Genomic DNA, 22434 nt, shown 5'->3' on the forward strand with positions numbered 1-22434 from the left:
GAGTGGCAGGTCAGTTCTGAAAATGGTCTGGGCAAGCCCCAGTAAAAGCTGCCACCAGAGCCAGCTTCCTGGTGCCAAAGCGTCTAAAGAGATTGTTCCCTCTCCCTTTGCTTTTCATCTCCTCTCCTGCCCCAAGGCAAGATGCCTTTCAGATTTTTTTATAACCCAAGCTATTATCAGTGGTTGGCGTTGTGGTAGGCTGGGCAGCTGCTCTTGCCGACGCACCTAAAGGCCTCTTGAGGAGCCCTTGATTTGGTATTGAGGGAGATCAGGAGAAGCAGAGCAGATGAAAGCAAAACCTTAAGTCAGAAAAAAAAAATGTCCAGTAGCACCTTAGAGACCAACTAAGTTTGTTCTGGGCATAAGCTTTCGTGTGCATGCACATGAAAGCTTATACCCAGAACAAACTTAGTTGGTCTCTAAGGGCTACTGGACATTATTTATTTATTTATTTCTACTGCGTCAGAGCAACACAGCTACCTACCTGAATCCAAAACCTTAAGTGTCAAACTCATGGTCTCTAGGCCAACTCCCCAACTGACAAAATGAAAAACATTTAAACACTCTCAAAAAGAGGCAATTTCAGTTTACTCTACTTCACTCAGCTTGCAGATTCCAGGGCAAATATTAATACTGTACAAACATTTCCCCAAACAACCAAAAATATAGGAAGCAGGGCTCCCCTGAATTCTGAGTGTCATAAAAGCTGAGGTTTGGGGAAGTGTCTGCCATCCCCAAAGTCTGCAATAATGCTTTGGCCTTTCACTTGGCTAAGCGCCATATCTACAAACTGGACTGCATCTGCATTGAGTTGCCCTGTTTGTTCCTAGAAATTTGTAGCTTTGCCCTTTATTCTATCTGCTGGAGGTGCTCAGTACAGGGGAAGGGGAGAACCTGTTCATCACAAGGCCAGAGGCACAAGTTTCCTCCAGTGTTGAGGAGAGATGCTATTAGAGGCCTAAGGAGCTGTTGATAAGACACCTGGAGCATCAAAAAACCCAGTTAAATTCTCCCACAATCTTAACTAGAGGCCTTAAAGGGCTGCTTACCTTCTGGCACAAACCTGCCACCACCGGCAGAGATGAGGACGTCAAATTCACACTGGTTCAGGAGACACGAAGGAGGATGTAGGGTGGCTCTCCAGCCACTGACTGTAATAACAGAGGATGGAATCATCAGGATCCCTGCTGCAAAGACCGCCAAATCCACCAGACCCTTCCCCAGACTTGCATGTTTATAAAGAAAGCAGGAACAAAGCAGGAGAAGCTGCAGGTCTCTGTCTCAAAAGCAACCCAATCCTGTCTTGGAATGTGTTTAAGGGCACCATAATGTCCTGGTCTGAAACTCAAGAACTGCATTTGTTCACAATTTTGGAGATGGCATTGCCTTTGTGGAGGGACCTGTAGCCAACAGGACATCCATGAAAATGTAACAGCTTGACCAAGACGTGCCTCAGAGCCATGCGTTGCGAATGATGTGAAGAGACCATGAGCATTTTTTTGGCAGGGTGTGTCTAATGGCTTGGTTTCTTTCTGGTTCTGCTTCTATGGCAAAGTAAGGGCGAAATGAACATTTGAAAGTGGAGGCAGAACAGAAAAGAAACTCATCCATGAAACAGTTTTTCACTGTGACGTCCTGAGCTACCTTCTCACCTGCAGAAACAAGGGGTGTGGATTGGTGCATTGCCCTTAAGGACTCCAAAGGCTTGAGACTTTTGTCGTTCTTACCTTGTCCATCTGAATTTGCTGCAGGTGGAACGAGCCCCTTAAACTGCACATTGATGTGAACCTGAACCCCCAAGAGTAAGGCAACTTTCAGCAGGATCAGCTGCAGCTGACGGATGCCTGCAAGATGGAGAAGGAGAGGATTAGCAGAGCTGGCCCAATTAAACAAACAAACAAGCCCACCTGTGCCCATTTCAAAGTTGCCCTCAGGCAAGCACTGCCTTAAACCCCAGCTCCACCTTCCAGCCACCTCTTCTTCCAATTTCAGAAAGAAGTCTGTTCCATGATTTCCCTGTCATGGGGTTGGAAAATCATGGCCCTCCCCAGCTTCAACAAGAGGGATACTGAGTCCCAAAGAGCTATCGAATATGGCACCATGGAGCGTTTTCTAGATGCAGGTTGGGGGGGGGGGGAGGAGTGTGCAACAAGCTAAACTCCAATAAGCCAATAGTGTTAAAGTGAAAGCAAAGCCCAAAAGACAGGAATGATCACTAAAGTCAGCTAATTCCTCTGCCACACCGGCAATTTGACCGATTTATTTACTTTCACAATTTATTACCGTATTTTTCGCTCTATAGGACACACTTTTTCCCCTCCAAAAATTGAGGGGAAATGTGTGTGCGTCCTATGGAGCGAATGCAGGCTCCTTGGCTTCAGTGATAGCAACGCTAAGCCTCCGAAGCGCAGAGGGAGCACTCCCTCCATACTCCAAAGGCTTCATGTTGCTTTCGCTGAAGCCTAGAGAGCCAGAGGCATCGGTGCGCACCGACCCCTCTCACTCTCCAGGCTTCAGGGATAGCCGTGCGCAGTCCCTCCAGCAGGGAGAAGCTGCATGGGGCTATGGCTTCTTTAGCCCCCCGCAGCTTCTCCCAGGAGGGAGAGGTTGCATGGGGCTAAAGAGGAAGCCAAAGTAGCCAGTGGGATCCATCCTGCTGGCTGCCTTGGCTTGTGACATAGCCGCACGCAGCCCCTCTGGCAGGGAGAGGTTATGCACATCCTGTACGCTGCTCTTTGGGGCTGGGGGGGAAATAAGATTTTCCCCCTTGATTTCCCCCCCCCAAAAAAAAAACTGGGTGTGCCCTATGGTCCAGTGCGCCCTATGGAGCAAAAAATACGGTAATTTATTTGAAACACTGATCCAATGCTGTTCTTCCTGAATTGGTACCACCTTGATGTACAGTTACTTTCTTGAGATGTACAGTTTAATTTGGGTACCCATTGCAGTTCCCTCAATGAAACACAATCCTCCTTATGAGACACACCATAGAATCGTAGAGCTGGAAGAGACCATGGGGGGGTCAACTAGTCCAACCCCCTGCAATGCAGGAATCTTTTTGCTCAATCTTGTGGGGCTCAGACTCACAACCCTGAGATTAAAGCCTCATGTTCCATCGACTGAGCTATCTAGTAAGAACCAATTCCTGAGAATGCCCTTTCAAAAGCAGAAATGCTACATTTTGCAGTAAATGTTCAGTTTACATAGGGATGCTGGACCTTTAAATGCACTTTTAAACGGCTTTTTCAGTAAACACTTTCTAGACAAAGCCATTTAGTTAGTTAGTTAGTTAGTTAGTTAGTTAGTTAGTTAGTTAGTTAGTTAGTTTTATTCTTATTCCAACCTACCAACTCCCACCACTACTAGCTCCCATTAGCTGGTAATGCTGGTTTCTCGCCACTGTTCCATAATGCTGAAGATCCTTTCCCTGCCCTGGTCCATTCTGCATTACTTACTGATGTGATCCAAGGATCCTGTGCAGAAGTGGCCATAGAATTTCTTCGCTCCCAGAGCCCGCAGGTCTTGGATGCTGAAAGGCCAAAGGTGCAGCACATTGTTCCGGGAAAAGGAGTCTCTCTTCTCCACCACCACCACGTGGGCTCCAAGGAAGGCCAGTTCAATCGCCGAGCGGAGGCCGCAAGGGCCTGCCCCAATAATCAGGCACTGGAAAAAGAATTATCACCGGGTGGGAAGTTTATAAAATGGTGCCATAAAGGAGGCAGTGCTCACACTTGGAAGCTGCCGTAGCCGCAGCCTCTGGAGCGGGCAGGTAACATACAATCCATAAGAGTGGCTGTGAGCTTGGCATTGTGTCAAAAGAGCAGGCGGGCAGAATGCTGCTTTTCAGAGGCAAAGGAAGACCCAGGAGCCAAAGTCCAACTCAGGGGCCTAATCCGGCCTGCCAGTTGGTTTAATCTGGCCCCTGTAGCAGCTTACTTCCTGAGTGACCTAAAAAAAAGGTTAACAACTTTGGTCAACCCTCACGGCCCTTCACTTCATCAAATCTGGCCCTCTTTGAAAAAAGTTTGGACACCACTGCTCTGCAGTTAACTGTTTTTTTGCCATTACCATGGTCTTGTCCCCTCACTACTATAAATGCCTTCTTCAGGGATTTTTTTTTCAAAAAAACCCTGTTTTAGCACGGAACTTAAGTATGGTAAACCCACACAGAGTGACTTGTCTCAGTCTCCTTCAGCAAAGCAGCCGTTCAATCACATGAGTGGACAGTCAGAATTTGAATCATGCTTTGTTGCAACAGATCCAGCCATACGGGAAGTTCTTAAACATCCACCAAGATTTTTTGCAACAGATGTTTACACTCTAAACCACCTAAGGCCTGATGCTGCCCATCTTGCCTGTACACCCCAACAAGTCACTGCAGATCCAAACATTATTTCTGCAGAGCATTCCGAGATCTGCTACATACTTCTCTCAGAGCGTATGTTTAAGGCTTATCTTGGCAATTGCCTCAAGCTGAACTGCTTAGCCTCCGTTCAAAGGCAGTTGGAATCCGTGTATGGGGTTGGAATGAAGGCAGCCCTTGCTCCATAGAGCAGAAACTCACAGACCAGCACCGAGCATCCTTGGGAAGCTGCCAAAGGTCAACCCTATTCCTGCCAGTGGTTCCCTCCCCCACTTAAAAGGAAATTCAGCCTGATGCTCCTAGCCGTGTCTAGCCACAAAATGGCAATCTCCCATTAGATGGCATAGCTTTGTTCCAGGACAGGGCATTGTGGGAAATTCAATCAACCATCCCTAGCTGCCCGGCAAAGGCTCAGAGAGATTTTCAGGACACCTTCCTTGCCATCCAGTGCTTTGTGCTGCCACTAAGTAAGCCCAGCAAGGCCCTCCAGAGTCCCCTTTGTCTCCAGTTCTCTCAAACCTAGAGCCAGCCCTGGACAGAGTACAGAGTCACAAAGCAACATGGAGCCAAGAGTCACTCATCATCAGCGGCGATGTTCACACAACCACAGTCCAGACTGTTCAGCACTTCACATTCCCAAAGCTCCACAAGCTCAGCAAAGAGTCACGTTTTCCCAGCAACAACCTGTTGCTGCTTAAGTGCTAGGAAGATGTTAAGTGTTTCTGAAACAGAAGCTCACTCCCAAGGGAACTAGGAAACAATACAAAGTACCAATTTACCATCCTGTAGGCTTTTCTGTCCCGTGGTTACTTGGCCATATGATTTAGCACAAAAGTAGGGCATTTAATCCCCCTGCAACACATTCTTCCGTGCGGTAACAGTTGGAGTCTCGACCGCAAGGGCTCCCTGCATTTCTCACATGGCTGGATTGTCAATTATATTAGGCATCCCTGGGTGTGATGTTAAGCAGGGAAGGTGGTTTTCCTGAGCTACAGGGTTTCATGGACAGAATCTTTTAACAGCCACTCAGAGCTCCTTTGGGAGGGAGAGTGGGATAGAAATTTAATAAATAAAATTAATATATATATAAAGGAATGGCTTCTCTTTCTTTCCTTTCCTTCAGGTTTCACAATTCCAAGTGTTTACATATTTTGAAAGATTTTCACAACACTGGTCTTTCTCAATTTTTCCTTTTAATTTTAATTGACATTTTGTTGTTTTGAGGTTTTACGGAGAAACCATACTGCCTCATCTCCATTTGCTTATGTGCTGTGTGATGATTGGTTTGTTGGTGACGATGCAATTAAATCTTGATTTTAATGCGTAAAGCGAACTTTGGAAGGGTTCTTCAGGAGCACAATTTCCTACACGTTTGGAAATCAATGGAAACCCCACCATTATCAGTGTGAGTTATCTTTTAGAATAACAGGAACACAACAGATGATCTACTTCTGTAAGGGAAGAACTAGGAAGTAATGATAAAACATTGTAGCAATGCACGTAGAGGTAGGCAGAACTAATGTTTACATTACGTATAGCAACAAATCAGGAATTGGAGCTAGAGGTACAGCAACCACAGAAAAATAACCCAGATACGATCATCTGTACTGCTGAAGTTTAGCACACATTTAAGAAATAGGCCTGCTTCAGCATCTGGGAAACACGGGAAGATGGTCCTTGGTATTGACTACCAGTGGACAGGCCTAGAATGTTCAGCATATCATGTGATGACCATCAAGTAGACAAGGGCTGCAGATCCTTCAGCCCATGGACCAAACCTGGTCCACCAGGTGTTCCTATTTGGCCCACATGGCCATTTTTCTAAAACCACTTGCACCTGCCCCACATCTGATGTCATTTGTGACATCAGGTGTGAGGCAGGTAGAGACACGGCTGCAAAAAGCAGAACTGAACTCCTGGCACATCAGCTGATGCATAAAGAGTTCAGTCCTCCTTTGTGTAGCATCTCCCCCGTGGGCAAACGTTGACAGGTGGGCAGCACAAATGACCTGTCAAAAGTTGGCAGGGTGGTGGAGATAAAGATGTGGCCCGCCAGGCCGAAAAGGTTCCCCCAACCCTGAGGTAGGCTATTCTCTGCAGCACAGCAACTGCAGTTCTGCCACCTTACCTTGGTGTTGGCGCATGCTGTCCCCTGATCATAGTCTTTGTGCCCGGCCTTCTTGTCTAGCTTGGTCCACAAAGCCTTGGCACTCCAGTAGTTGAGACGAGACTTGAGTTTGTGATAGAACTGGAGCTGGCCAGTATGCTCCAGTCCCAGGTGTCTGCAAAGCGCCTCAAAACTTCCCAGCACCTCTTTGCACTGCTTGGCATGGAGAAAAGTGTCAAAGAGCGAATGAGACAGATTGGACTGCTCCCCATTCTGCTGGCTCATCCTCCTGGGAACTCAGGGGCAAAGAAGAAGCCTGGAAAAGAAAGAAAGCAACAGGTGAGCATCAACAGCTCCTTTGGCATTGCAAGGCAACACAAGACATAACTCCTTGCTTCCAGCTGCTCCCCCTTGGGAGATGAAGGGGAATGCAACATACTTATCTGTTTACACCCATATGCAGCCTTATACATAGGTCCTGTTCAGGAGAAGAGCTGTGTCTGAACTCAAGACATGCTCAAGCTTAGACATGAGAGCAAATGCATGCAGTATGAGCAGATGTAGAAGTCTGAAAGCAATGTATCTTGTCTGAGCTATTCCAGGGGTGGGGTTTATCTTCCCATACCCCATGGCCCATGGCCCAGCTTAATAGATGCAAGAGAAACAGCGAGCACACCAGCTGATTGACAAGTGGGCGTGATATGGGGGAAATGGCCCCATGGCGCCAGACTGGACCCCTGCCTAGCCAAGATTGGATCACGGCCTAGAAGTTCCCCACCCCTGAGTTATAACACCACCACTACTTCTAGTGTCTAGAGGTCAGATGTTAACTGTGATAGGCATATACAGACTATCAAATCCCAAAGAAACATATTTACATATTTGAAAAGCCCCAAGTCATATTTAGCACAGAAAATGGAAAGAGCATAAAAACATATGCTTATTCCCAGTTAGGGTGCACATTTTGCCCTCAGCAGCATTAGGAAAAACCCAAGCTCTACCTCCAAGCAAAGGTCTGTCTCCTTTCACAGACAAAGCCAACAGTCAGTGTGAAAATGTTGCACACCATGGTTGACTCATGCACGTCGGGCCCAGAGAAATAGCTGGGAAGTTATCTGAAGTGGAAAAACACCACTTCCTTTTCCCCTCAGTCCATTTGCATCCCACCCGCCAAGTCTGGACCACAGAGTATGCATGAAAAGTCTTAATTCAGGTTTGCTTTGTGCTAAACAGCAGATCTGCAGAAGACTAGAGGCTACACAAGATTCGGCTGCTCTTTGACTTTCTTAATCAATATTAATTCTGGAATGCAAGATATACAGACTTTAGCAAAGAACGCAGGAATACAAAAGACTCTAGCAAACAAGGAAAGTGATGAAGTGATTAATCTGCACATGTGTCCTGATTTTCAAGGAAATAGTCTATATATTTCTAACAAGAATGTTATGGGCAGTTGATATACTTGTCCCGCTGCAGCCTATTCATATTCAGGAGAAGGAGGAGTGATGTGTTTACCTGCTGCAATGATACAGCTGTAATTTGGAAGCACTACAAAGCAGCCTGCACATTTCTCTAACCGCAGCCCTAAGTTTCCTAACACAGTGACTTGCTCGGCGTTCTGTACTAATTTCCCCCAGCTTCGTGGTTTGCAACTTCCTGTGCACCCACTCAACCACATTTGTTGCTAAAGAAGACTGACACAGGCTGGGGAAATTTCTTACAGTGTCTAAAGAGAAAGGTGACTTCTTTCTGGTTTGCAGAAACAAATGTGCACACACATGTCTCTCTCTCTCTCTCTCTCTCTCTCTCTATATATATATATATAATCGTTTACTAACCATGGAGAAAGAGCTATTTCCTTCTTGCCTTCTGCACACAGAAAGGATAATAAAACAGTTGACTGGTGTAACTTCTGCTAATGATGTTTCTTTCAAGTGCTTTGCATATATATCTTCAGGCATGCATTGCATGGAGAAAGTTGTCTTTCATTGAAATCAGTCAGCTTTCCTTGCCTAGAATGCTGACTTCTTAGCACCAGGGCATTAATTTATTTTTTTACTTAATGCAGCTGTGAAGTCATTGGGCAGCCAATTTGATCAAGGAAGTTTTGGTGCAGGTGTTTAATCCATCTGCCCCATGTTTTCCTGATTGAACTTGCCCTCCCCAAGATGCCTATTTGCTGTGTGTGTGCGATACAGGAACTTGTATCATGCCAGTATTTTTCTCTGAATGGAAGAAATAGCAAGTGTGTTTGTGTGTGTGTGTGCGTGTGTACATATACACACATCTGTGTGAGAGCAATTTAGATCAGGCAAACAGTGCAGGGATAAGAAGGTAAAAATATTCACCTCTGTGCTTCTTCCCTAATCAAATTAGCACTCACATATTCCATGGCTGCATTTAGTTAAACATTAAACATTGCAGCTCTCATGTCATAGAAGATGGTGAACTCTCATTAGTTAAAGGTTTTTAAGCAGAGGTTGGGCCATTACCTATCAGTGGTGGTGTGGCAGTGGATGCCCTGCTCCATTTGTGAGTCCTTCCAACTCTAAAATACGTTTTTTCTAATATATGTTTCATCTTGTACAAACATCTTTATGCACAGTGTTAACAACTGAGCTGTACAAAGACTCTGGGCATGAAAGCTATGTCCACTACAGAGTTTGTAACATTTTTGTTGGTCCTTAGAATGATGTGGATTTTGGAATATTTCTTGTGAACCAATATGGCTCCCTTTGCTTTTTTCACAGATCTCCAGAGTTGCCCCACATGAACTGAAAAATGGGGAGGTTGGTTGGTGGCATCATAGCACTCAGCCAGAACCAACCCAGTGTGATTTCTCATGGTATGGCAAAGAAAACATCAGGCACATGTCCTCTTTCTGGATTTCTTGGATAAATATAGGAAGGAAATAATTTGATTTAGTGCAAAAAAATTCCCCCACATGAGATGCACAGGCCTCTCCCCAGAGAGGACATGCAAGAGTTACCGTTTACCACACATTACCCTGGGGTGTTGGGGGGTAGCATGCCATGAGGTGGGGGGGACATATAATGCTCCCTCTAGGGTAGCTTGTCCACCTTTGGTCCTCACCCTGCACTCAGCTCTGATCTGTGACTCCTAGAAGCTGTCAGCATGCAACAGTGGCCACACCCCGGGAAACAGCTTCAACTGGCCAGCTAAACCAGATGAGGGTAGCCGATGGGTCTCAAACCCTCTGTGAGTTAGGGATTTCCCCTGCGTGTGAAGAAAGGCTTCAGTGGATTGAGTGGACGAGACCAATAGTGGGTCCAACAGTCAAGAAGGCAGTTTCTGCATGTGCTGTAGGGTGCAGGTGGGACTCGTCAACCAGGCAAGGTAGCCCAACTAGGAGAAGGAAGACTCTGATCTTAAACCTCTGCTGCCTTGCGGGGTATCTTTGGAAGAAGACAAGACTAAGGAGTAAACCCTACACAGATCCGGAGTGGAGTTCCTAAGGCATTTGGATGGCGCCTTGTACACTTCCTTCCGGCAATTCCTGCAGCCAAGCTGGTGCCAAACATATTGCTCTGCTTTCCTCTGGACCGTATCAGCAAGGCAGGGTGTGTGTGTGTGTGTGTGTGTGTGTTGTCTTCTGGGCATCCCAGGACCTACACACTGCCCAGGCTTGCGTCCCAAAGAGGTCACTTTAGTGCTGGCTGCTAATGTAGTGGTTTGACCTCACCCCTAGAGGCGCACTCCATTGTCCCTTGAGACAAACGAATACCAACCCTGGACACGCACACATACAAAGCAAGTGCATTTCACTGACACTTCCTGATTATATGCAAATGTTTGCACAGTTTGTCAAGCACGCTGTTTGTCATGGGAACCACTTTTACAAATCTCCAGTGTGTCACATGGTTATTCCCTCAAAATGAGGGGGCGAGGGAGGAATATTACATCATTCCTGCCTGCCTTCCTTCCCACTTCCTCTGTTCTCTATCTTCCAGACATGAGATACACTGGGGTCTGGCAACCCAATGAGTTCCTCTCTTTCAATCATTTTCTTCTGGCAGGAGTTATGCTTTGGCTATGGTTGGAGAGGAGGATTTGAATATATAACATTGAAAAGTGCTCTGTGCTGCAAGATTTACTCAGAAGTACACCCAGTGGTGTTTACTGCTGGAAAAGTGTGCATGAGGGTACAGGCTAACCCTAGAAGCAACAACAACAAAAAATAGATTTTTTAAAAATGCTAACCGTTACATTTCAGACATTTGGGATTAATAAGCCTATGCTGACATCAACCAGAACTGGAAGCTGTTTGTTATACAGTGAACACAAAGGACAATGGCAACCAAGACTATAATCCCTCCCCATCTATGATTAAGTCCTCCTCATTCCCCAGTGAGGGTCATGTAAGGCAGGAAACTGTCTGGGTACATTTGACTTGTAAATTAAACAGGGGGTGGGTGGGTATGGAGGAACCAACAGTGCCAAGTATTAGTAAACAGGATATTAGCCAGGAGACTCGCTATCTAAGGAAGTCTCTGAGGGCTGTTTCAATGGCCTCTCCTTTCAATCCTTGAAACTTAAAGATTAAGTATCTTCTGACACTTGCAATTTGAAAGCATACGTCTCACATTTTGAACACTTGGTGATCCAGACTCCAACCGCCATGCAATAAATTTCTCTGACTGTGGGAAAAAACACCCATCAAAATTTTGAAAGAAATTTGTGAAACGAGCTACCTTGTTAGTGAAAACACACAACGGAAGTTACCTTAAAGACAAAGAAATATTTTATGGCATAGACTTTTGTGAATATTTCAGTAAAGCTTGTTTTCCTCAAAACTTTGAATCATGACAAACTATATGCTGCCCAGGCTTAATCAGTAACTTTCTTTGCCAGTTGTTTGAACAGCATATAGGACCCTTTCCCAGAGACTCTTTCCCAAGGTTTCAACTCAGGGAAATATTTGAGATACACACCAAATCTGGTTGCATTTAATGGAGTCATCCTGTTAGCGCAAGGACCTCCTATGCAATAGGGTTTCTTGTCCCACTCCACTCCCTGTGCAACCCACCTCACCAGTGCAAAAAAAAATCTGTTTAGAGGGGCACAGGAGTTGCATAAGGAGAGGAAAGAAGAGGAAGAGGAAGTACTACTGCACAGGTGGAAATTCTTGCGCTAACATTGTTGGCTACATCCCATCCCCAGACCCCAAGATCGCCATCTGAGGTCCTTCTTCATGTGCCTCTTCCACAAGAAGTCCGGGGGGTGGCAACACAAGAATGGGCCTTTTCTGCAGTGGCTCCCTGTTTGTGGAATGCTCTCCCTGGGAAGGTTCATCTGGCGCAGAGGTCAGCAAACTTTTTCAGCAGAGGGCCAGTCCACTGTCCCTCAGACCTTGTGGGGGGCCGGACTTTTTTGGGGGGGTGAATGAATTCCTATGCCCCACTAATAACCCAGAGATGCATTTTAAATAAATGCACACATTCTACTCATATAAAAACACGCTGATTCCCGGACCGTCCGCAAGCCAGATTTAGAAGGCGATTGGGCTGGATCTGGCCCCCAGACCTTAGTTTGCCTACCCATGGTCTGGCGCTTTCATTATACACCTTCAGGCGCCACCTGAAAACGTTTCTCTTCAACCAGGCCTTTGGCTGATTAACATCCGATATACTTTCAAATGTATCGTGAGAGGGGAGGTTATTGGTTTTTTTTATATCTTATTTTTGTTATGCATCCGTATTTTTCACTCTATAAGACGCACCAGACCATAAGACGCACCTAGTTTTTGGAGGAGGAAAACAAGAAAAAAAATATTCTGAATCCCAGAAGCCAGAAGAGCAAGAGGGATCGCTGTGCAGCGAAAGCAGCAATCCCTCTTGCTGTTCTGGCTTCTGGGATAGCTGCGCAGCCTGCATTCGCTCCATAAGACGCACACACATTTCCCCTTACTTTTTAGGAGGGAAAAAGTGAGTCTTATAGAGCACAAAATACGGTATTTTGCATTTTTTATATTGTGGTTTTGTGGTGTAAACCGCCCTGAGATCCACTCAGGTGAAGTGGAGTGACAGTAATCATATGATCATCACAGCACGCAACATTGTGTTGAAGCAAAAGCCAGCGCTAAGAACATCTCAGAATCCATTCCCCCACCCACCCTTGTGCCAATAGCACTGATATAGAAAAACCTGCTTTAGAGATCAAGGGAGACACTCAAGAACATTAACGAATTGCACCTTCGAATTATTTATGTAATATCCTAAGCAACTAGCTGGTTCCTTAACCAATAAGGAAATGCTTGCGCCCTCAGACAGGCAAGCTCAGCATAGCTTGTTTAAAGGCTCTGCAGTACTGACTGCATCAAGCAATGTAGAGGGAGGCCTGGAGATACCATTTGTGTCTATCAGATTCTGTCTCTATTCAATATACAGTGGTACCTCTGGTTACGAACTTAATTTGTCCCGGAGGTCCGTTCTTAACCTGAAACTGTTCTTAACCTGAGGTACCACTTTAGCTAATGGGGCCTCCTGCTGCCACTGCACTACCAAAGCACGATTTCTGTTCTCATCCTGAGGTAAAGTTCTTAACCCGAGGTACTACTTCCAGGTTAGCGGAGTCAGTAACCCAAAGTGTTTGTAACCCGAGGTACCACTGTATTCCAAAGAGACTCAACTGGAGCAATAGACTGCAGGAGCAGCAATCTGACCTGAAAACGATCTGTTTGTCAATACTGCAGACATAAGCAGGAAGACACAAAGAGCACTGCAGATATTTGCCTTGCCGTGCCCTCCATCTGCAACCACTGTTGAATAGGACTGTCTAAAGCCCCTGCTGTCTAAAGCTTGATTTCCAGGGCTGCCAAACACATGCATTTGTTTTGAACTTCTGCACACTAAATACCTGTGAAAGCCACACCCCTACTCTGAGATCCTTCCAAATATTTTGAAACTTCACGGTGACTCCTATGCCCCCCACACCCACATCCTTGTGCTTTGCATCCACCACTCTGATGGAAAAGAACTGCCAGCCCCAGACTGCATATTCACAACCCTCTCTTCACCCACAAGCATGCACTGCACAAGGGAGGAACAAGCCCTGACACTGGACTCCTCAGCCTCTGTAGGTGTGAGTTCAACCAGAAGATTAAAGGAGTAAGTGATCCTGCTAAGTGATCTTGAGTAATTGCTCCCAGACAGGAAGAGAGGATTGAAGCAATGACCTTCCAAATCCCAAACCACTGCCTTAACCAAAGAAGGAACCTATCTTTTCAAAAGCACGCAACATCACTACACACAAACAAAAACCCTTCCCCAATGCAGTGCAGGATCGAAAGAAGCTTATGCAGAGAAATAAACAAACTGTGCACCTCTCGGCTACTACACATTTCATCAGAGAACCTGCATATCAAGCGTGATTACACAACTGGCATGATTACACACCTACTTGTGTGACTCACATTTACAACAGACATAAAAAAAAAACACAGCACGCCACTAAGATGCAGACTAGGCTATCTTCCATTTTGGTGGCCTTACAAAAAGCTAACTTCAGTCCAGTTCGAAAGTCGTTTCTCCTTTAGCCAACCCTAACCTGCTTTTATTTTTCTGCAATTAGTGCAGGACATTGTGGGAGAGGGATAAGAGGCTGTGTATGCACCATACATTTAAAGCACATTACTTCCCCCAAAGAATTCTGGGAACTTTACGCCTCACACAGCTATCATACCCAGTACCCATATCAAACTACAGTTCCCAGAACACTTTGGGGGGAATAATCAGCTTCAAATGCACTGGGTGAGCAGAGTTTAAGATAAAAGGTTACAGAATCTGTGGCAATCCAGAGGGCAAAGAAACATCTCTAAAAAAAAAGTTTAGCACCCATTGCTCACTCTAGGATTGCTGGTGTAGCCATAGTCTAGATCAGGGGATAGGGAACCTGTGGCCCTTGCAGTGTTGTTGGACTCCAACTTTCAGCAGCCCCAGCCAACTTGGACAACACGGACAGGAGCTGTCATTCATCAACATCTGGAGGACCACAGGTTCCTCACCCCTGATTTAAGGGGGAATGCAACCCACTCTGGAGTGGGGTGAACACCACTTTCCAGGGCAGAAGAAACCACCAACAGGACCTCTGTCTTGCCTAGACTGAGCTTCAGTTTAGCTACCATTTCTTCACTAAACCAATCCAGAGCTTGATTTCAGTTTTGCAAAAACAAACATCCAAATCCTTCTCTCTGTTATCGCTCGGAAATTCACCACCCAAACTTGTTTGCCAGCCTGCCTGAGCTTTATTCCCCATCTAACAGATTACAAACTTGTTCTGGGACTGTATTACAAAATATTCCATCTTTAGTTTACCCATGTTATGAAGAAGGAGATCTTGCACATTAAAAATCAGGTCCTCACTCTAAAGAAAGCAGGCGCAGCTAGATGAAGGAAGCATTTTCCTTTTTGCACTTTCTCCCCATCCTGAAATGTTAACATCTGCTAGAAGAAAAAGCAACTGTCAAGGTTCTGCAGTCCTTATCTACAGCTCTTGGTTAGTGATTATAACCATCACAGACAATACACTTCTCTGTTGAGTGGTAGGAAGGAATGACGGAAGACTGACCACTGACTCTAGACCAAGGACATCATCATGAATCACAGTGATTAGCAGGCTTTCAATTGACAATTTCACAAGATCTGGCCATAAGAGATGCCAAAACACCCATGTGACAGTGAGGTGAAGGAGAATTAGGGTGCTTCAGGACGGGGGGGGGGGCATAAAACAGTAAACATATTCTTCTGCTATTGCAGATGGGTTGTTTTTAAAAAGCATTTAGGTTAAATCCAGGTTAAAAGCAGGGTGAGGAATACGGGCTGGTATTTTGATACCACCAATATTGCATGGAAGCTGAAAGGAAAAAAAATTGCAACCATGAGGAGTAACCATTTCACAATGGTTGGAAGACCCTTTGTACAATGTTACTTCCTTACTGGAACAAACCCTGAGGTGCTAGGAGCAATCTGAATGCAAAGTATTCTGTTCTGACCTGGGAAGACATTTAAAAGAGTGCTAAAAGGCATAATTAATTATTAATCCTTGGGCAATGAAAGCAAAACAGAAGAGGTGGCACAGTATGGTGCTGGAGACTTTGCACTGTAAACTGCACCTGCCTACCATTTCCTTCCGACATTCTGCACTAGATTGCAATTCCAAATATCACGTTTCCCAAGTGTCCTGTTCAGCCAATCATACTTAGGAAAATTGCATTCTTTCCCAGACTGGAATCATGCTATTCATGAATACACCAAGTAGAATGGAATGGGGATCCACATATATTAACTGGTGCCCGTTAGATTTTTTTGGTCATAATTCGTGATCAGCAACACACCCCTTCCTCCCATGCCCACACCACTTTATGAATTGTTACAAACACTGAAATATGAAGCAAATGGTCCCCACAACCTTATCTCCCTGCAGCAATGTCCTTATTTTATTTGACATTATATGACAACTTAATGCAGATGCAATAAGGCAGGCTCCAGATGTGTTGGACTACAATTCTGATCAGCCTCAGCCAGCGCAGCAATTCCGGCTGGGGCTGGTGGGAGCAGTAGCCCCAAACATCTGGAGGGCAAAGCTGCAATAAGCACATGCTGGATGAAAGCAAAACTTAAGATCTTTAAGGATTTCCCATGTAATCAGTGAAAGCAATACACCAACTTAATTTAGCCATAATGTGAAATGTACAGAAAGCCTTTCAGCATTATCGATGGGACAGTATGTGTTGATTGTAGTTGTAGTCCAAATTGTGGAGGTAGAATAGCCAGGGAGAATGTGTTGATGCTGCAGAAAACATTGGATATATAGGTAACAAAAGGATGCTTTTGCACACACATTGGAAAGCAGTTGAGGAAATGGCAGGGCTTCACTGCAAGTTACTTGTCACTTAAAAAAAAAAAGCCTGGATGAGCCCTGCACATTGGATTTGTATAGTGCTGAAGAATAAAGTCTTTCAGAATAAAGAAGTCACAAGAAGAAGGGTAGTAGTTTCTGGAGGAGCAGGTTGGTCTGTATGTCACAGATTATCCAGTAGGGCAGGCTTAGGATACTTACTGCTTATGCAATCATGCTTTGCATGAGACTTGCAACAGTTAAAAGGGCATGAGCTAAAGGGAAACAAATAGAACATTCTGAACTTTCCTCATCTACCCCTCATACTTTCTGAACCTTTAGGCTTTTCCTCATATTTCCTGCCAGATAATAGCTGACAAAAATGTTGAACTTTTGCTGGGTTTCCCTCCCAGTTCATTTAGCGAGCCAATCTGGTCACAACAGAACTGATGCACACAAACCATCATGCTAAACCAGGCTTCCTCAACATTGGCCCTCCAGATGTTTTTGGCCTACAACTCCCATGATCCCTAGCTAGCAGGGCCAGTGGTGAGGAATGATGGGGAATGTAGTCGCAAAACATCTGGAGGGCTGAGGTTGAGGAAGCCTGTGCTAAACCATAGTTCAGTGTGACATGCACAAACTTGAACTAGCTGCAGCATGATTTGTGTTTCCATGCTTCCCTCCTGCTCCTGCACAGTCAGGAGTAATTCAGAAACATTAGTTTGCCATTTTGTCCATATTGGCAAACTGAGGTTAACATTAACTATGGGTTGTTTAAAACAAGCCACCTTGTTTAGGGCGACATGTGAGCACACATACCGCCTTCCTTCCTTTTTTATTTATTATGTGGAAATGAAGTGCATTCATTTATATGTTCTCATAATATAAACACAAAAGAAAATACTTACAAAAGATGTAGCAAGCTTTCAGTGTAAGAACAGAAAGGACAATGTCACGGCCACCCAGGACGGGTCCCAGCTCACAAGAGACCTCACTCCGTTGCAGTTTATTTACAGGAAAAGTTTATTGAAGATTTCTGCTTCTCGTACAGTTCAGCATCGTGGCCGTACGTCTGTCACGTTAGACCGCTGAAGTCCCCTCTGACTCCTCCCCTCTTCCACACCAACTTAATAGCCTGGCTCTAGACCACCTCTTCCTCTCCTTTCTTTTCCGCAGGGTCTTCCTGCCCCCCTGGGTTCCCTCTCTCCGTGACTCGCCTGAGGCTGAATCCTCTGCCGCCTCTTCCCCCCTCCTTCTGGCTTTAGGGCCGGGCTCCTCCCCTGAGCTCTCTCCACTTCCGCGCGCCTCTACGTTTGAACTTGGCGCGCGTACGTTGCTGCTGACCTTTCTTTCGACCGCTACACCACCCCTTGTTCTGCTCTCCACCCTTTCCGGCTGAACACCTTGCTCCAACCCCCTTTCTCTGTTCTCTCCTAATCCTGCTCCCTCCGAGAGGCTGACGACTCCACCCCCTTTACTCCGTTCCGGCTGAGACGCCTCTTGCTGCGTCTGTCTTCCACTGGGCTCCTCTCCGCTTCTCCCTTCTCCTCCCTTTTGCTTGATTAAGGTAACCCCCTTTTGAGAATCCTCTGACTCGCTGCTCAGACTCGTGGATTCCCTCAGAATTCCGTCATCTTCTTCCTCATCCTTCTGCCCCTCCTCCCACTCGCTCTCCGTCTCCTCTGTCATCTCCTCCTCTCTCCCAGAAACCCTGACAGACAACATCTAGAGTTCAGAACCCACTGAAAACTTCTAGTGCTGCTGGTTCAACTAAAGAACAGCCTACAGCTCAATTGAGTAAGCTCAACGACTGAAATCCTGGAAGTCTAGATCTGGAACCAAACTTTTGGATTTTTGCTCTCCTCCAGAGGACACTTTTCACATGCTGTTTACTTCTGCTGTGAAAGACCCTCAAGACCACTCTAATGCTCATTCTGTCCTTAATGAAAAAGCCAGCAACATGGGACAGGCTTGTACAACATGCCTCCCCAGGGAACTGAGCTACACTCTGCATTGTAATGAACAACATCAAGGACTCAACAGACACACTCTTTTCCTTTCGAGTCAGCAAGGAGTTGCACTTAATTGTTTTTTTCCTGCAAGAGAATTAGGCTGCTGTGACAGTTAAACAATTAGAGGTACAGGTGGTGTGAGTAAGAACTAGAGAGAGCCCTACAGCCATCCCTTTTTGTCGTCTGCACATCTGCTGCAGCAAAAGACATGCCACCTGGCTGCTAAAAAAGAAAGGGGTCAATCTGGATTACTACTTGGGAGCCAGTGGCATCCGCAATTTGCATTCATATTTCAGCATTGCACTTTATCAGCACACACACACACAAGCAGTTCTCTCTGCTTATTCTGTGGAGGTGGCTTATAGGAGGCCTTACACACCAATCTCCCTTTCATAGTCATGCATCCCTAACCAGCTACAAGTAGGTATACAACACAGAAAGAAGTTTTATGGTCCTTCTCCCCTTCACCTTCCAACACCTAGGAGAGCAACATTTCCTGTTTTCAGCAAAGCACCTAGTAGATGGAAGATAAGCTTAACTTCGTTTCAGCAATTAAAATTGCCTAAGCCAAGGAGGAAGTAAGCATGAGAACCAGGAAGTGTAAACTCTGTTAGTCAAGGTGCTGCAGTGGTTATCAAGCCTGCCAAGCACACGTAGGTGATAAAGGGTGCACATGCACATTATCTGCACAAATTTAGATGTGCCCTAGTTTCATTAAACATAAGGCACCTGCAATGGGGCAAAAGGGGTGGGAGGTCTTGGTTTTGGATGGTCACAAGGCTCAGTGAAGGAATAGGGCACGAAGCCCAACAGTTGCATCTTCTCTCGTTGTTGGGAAAATTTAAAATTACACTCCTTGTCTCCAAATTGAGGATGAATGAACTTGGTCACAGGGTTGTCAGTAAGATTGCAGGTGCAGGATAGGCAGAAATTCAGCTGGCCACTTTTCCAGGTGTGGAGATGCAGTTAATACCATTTGCCCCGATACCAAAAGGTGTAGGCAAGATGTTGGCAAGGGTTAATTTGCTGGAGGCAAGTGCTAATTTGTAGAATTAAACAAAATGTAAGACTTAAGTCAGTTTGAAAGCCACAGTGTGAATTAACAGCCTCGCTACTAACCCGAGATGCGCAAAGTGCCCATTCTCCACCACCGCCAATGCAGGCTCGCACTCTTCGTATTACTTCGGGACTGAAAAAACGAGGAACCCAGCCCTTTCCAACAGTCGTAAAAAGTAAGGCGATACAAAGACGTCATCTTACACAACATATTCAAGCCAGCTGGAGCTCTCAAAGAACCCCTCCCATTCCCTAGGCACGTGGTCTAGAAAGCCGAGCCCGTAATCCAACCAACAGGGATGGTCCAAGGCTCCAAGCCCTCAATCATCCGCACCGCAGGATCCAAGAGGATCCCTTGCGAGGTCGCAGAGAATGCTGGGGCGCAGCTCGCAGATCACGCACTTTTATTGGGCGCTTCTACGGCTACCCTTGCCCCGCCCATCAACCATCAGCCCGCAGTCCTACCCGTCCCCATTGTGATGGGCACCTCTCCCGAGCCCCCAGGGGCTAAGATTCCCCCACACTTTTAATGAGGTACACCCGCGCCCTAATATCTCCTGGTTAGTCTCTGCTGCTTTGGAAGCCAAGGGGGGCGGGGACCCCCTCCCAGATCAAAGTTTTAAGCTGCAAGCGGCTCTGTCCTCCCCAAAGCTCCGACCGCAGGGGCGTCCCTCTCTTTTGAGCTCCTTGTCCCACGCGTAAGGTCGCTTCTCAAAGCCGTTTCCCGCATCCTCTACCTTTCGCGCCCACGGCTCAGCGCATACCCAAAGAGGGCCTAGTTATGACTGGCCGCGGAGGGAGGAAGAAGAGAACAGGACAGCCGCGCACTCTGTACATGCTCAGAGGGACCCCGGGTTTGCCATTGGCTCTCGCGTTCCAAGGCTGAGCCGCGGCTGCTTGCCACGAACACGCGCGTTGAGACCGACCCGTCGAGCCTTGGCACCCGAGGCGCACGGCAATTCCTTTCTCCCTGCCTTGCCGTTGAGCCAAGCGCGCAGCGATAGCGCCGGTCTCTGGGCTACAGAGCACGCAGCCCGGCTGGCAATCGAGGGCGCCCCTCGGCTCCGTCGCCACTTTACCTCCTCCTTCCCGGTTGCGCTCCGCTTCTTCCGCCGCCGGGGCTCCTCGGCTTCTCCGCGCTAGGAGTGGCTTGTGCTTAGGCTGCTGGAAGAGACACCCCTCCCCAGCAGAGACTGCTCCCCCCCTTCGCTGCCTTTTTGGATCGGAAAACACGGCTCAACTGCTCCCTCGGCTCCGCAGGGCGGAGGAGAGGGGACGGCAGCATCGCGCGCTCGGGCTGCGAGTCTGCCGGAGCCACATAGCCCGGAGGCGGAGCTTCTTGCCCGGGCACTTTAAAAACTCCTTGTGCAACCTGAAGACGACTGCAGCAGCAAGGGAGATAATAATCCCAAAGCGAGGGTATTATGACCCTTCACAGGGTTGGTGGTTTTCTTTTTTTTTTTTGTTTTTTGGAAAAACAAATGCGCGAATGCTTAGTGCGGGATCCGTTTACAAATGCTGACATAAAGCACAGAGGGGCCTAGGATGTGCGATGCAACTATTATTTTATTTTATTTTGCCGTGCAGCTGTCCCACATGTCGAGTTAAAAGTGAAGCCCGCTTGGCCTCACGTGTTGCCCATGCGCGCTGCTCCCACCGGAAAGGAGTTGCCCCCAAAACGCTCTGCCGGTGCAACGTTTTTCATATCCTACCTTTCTTTCACGGTCCTCAAGCCAGCATGCAAAGGACTCCCAAGAAGCTTCCCGGACAGGCACCGTCGGGATCCCAGATCGACTTAGCTTCAGCGAGGGTGTTTCATCCTGTGCCCTCCGACTTTATCCGGGACCGGTGGTCTGGGACAGGAAATTCAGCGTCACTTGTGACCACTTGCCCTTTCCTTAGGGCTGATTCATACATGTGTGGTGGCTGCACAGGAAATGCTATCCTGATCCACTGGATGTGTTGATGGCGTGCATGAAGTGACAGCCCACCTCGATTTCACCACACACCGCCTTTTGCTCATCTGTGGTGATGCTTGAGAATTGCAGGGCCTGGGTGTTCACATGTGCTAGTACTGCGCAATGAAACACATGCATACACAGTGTGTTGGTTGTGTTGCCACAATCAAAAGACAATAGGATATATATGATCATAAGTAGCTTTGAAAAGAAAATAAAGCACCTCTGTTTGCTGTAGTGCAGGGCTGGCTCAAGTCATTTTCTGCCTGAGGCAAAGGACATGGTAGTGCCCTCACTGTTCCAGGTACGTAAGTCAACAGGACAGCTGAATAATACTGTATTTCAATGATGGCAATGGCCTCCACCAGGAGGCAGCAGGCTAACTATGGGGGTGCCATGGTACAGCTGGCCCTGCTGTGGTGCAAAATGCTACAAGCACATTCGGTTCATAACGTTACAAGAACAGGCAACCCATGAAATTAACATGCTATTTAAAAATATAGTTGTAGGTTCACCTGCGTCATCTGCCGCTTTCAGCATCAACTTCGTTTGCTGCAAATGCCCCTCTCTTCTCACATCTTCATATTCCTCTTGGTTATCTGCTCGTTCTCTGCCTGAAGGCTACATTTAGATGGTGGTTTCCTGTCTCGCTGATTTAGTGCCCTGCCAGAGGCAGAGGGGAAGTACAGCAAGGAGGGAAGACGTACCAACTAGCTTGAAGGTTGTATATTTCAGTTCCTGTTTTGTTGAATTGTGTCAGCACCTGCAACAATCTTTTAAGCTCCCAATCTGCCATTTGGACTAACAGCACTCGGCACCAGGGGACAGTCCCCTTAGCCCAGTGGCTCTCAGAGGATGTGGCACGCCAACCTGGTGTGGCAGGAGAGGACGGCAAATGTGGCAGGAAGATTCAAGGACAATCAATATTTTTTTTAAAGGAATGATTTAGTATCTATATTCAGTAGCAGTATGATTATGCAGCTGCATTGTTTTATAATTTCTGGATGTCCCATGAACATGTTATAAAATTGTTGTATTCTGTGTTCAACTAGGAGTTGTTTCTTTTTGTTTTCCAATAAA

The 22434-nt window shown here is 46.5% G+C and overlaps 1 protein-coding gene across 3 annotated transcripts in view; it reads right to left on the reverse strand.

Annotated features, from left to right (window-relative positions):
* Positions 1–21261, reverse strand: part of MICAL1 (microtubule associated monooxygenase, calponin and LIM domain containing 1) — a 42920-nt gene extending 21659 nt beyond the window's left edge. The window contains exons 1-5 of one of the 3 annotated variants that reach the window (XM_081915946.1): positions 21109–21261; positions 6492–6786; positions 3456–3663; positions 1728–1844; positions 1050–1151 (exon numbers count right to left, since the gene is read on the reverse strand). In XM_081915946.1, coding sequence (XP_081772072.1) covers positions 1050–1151; positions 1728–1844; positions 3456–3663; positions 6492–6755 — 691 coding nt within the window. In that variant the 5' untranslated portion in view covers positions 6756–6786; positions 21109–21261. Of the gene's footprint in view, positions 1–1049; positions 1152–1727; positions 1845–3455; positions 3664–6491; positions 6787–19459; positions 19602–20475; positions 20682–21108 lie in introns of those variants that run through there. The other 2 variants (XM_081915944.1, XM_081915945.1) reach the window with 2 other exon arrangements.
* Between the last annotated feature and the right edge of the window lie 1173 nt (positions 21262–22434).

Source organism: Podarcis melisellensis, assembly GCF_964234715.1.
Source record: "Podarcis melisellensis genome assembly, chromosome: 6".
In the NCBI taxonomy this organism is placed as follows: domain Eukaryota; kingdom Metazoa; phylum Chordata; class Lepidosauria; order Squamata; family Lacertidae; genus Podarcis; species Podarcis melisellensis.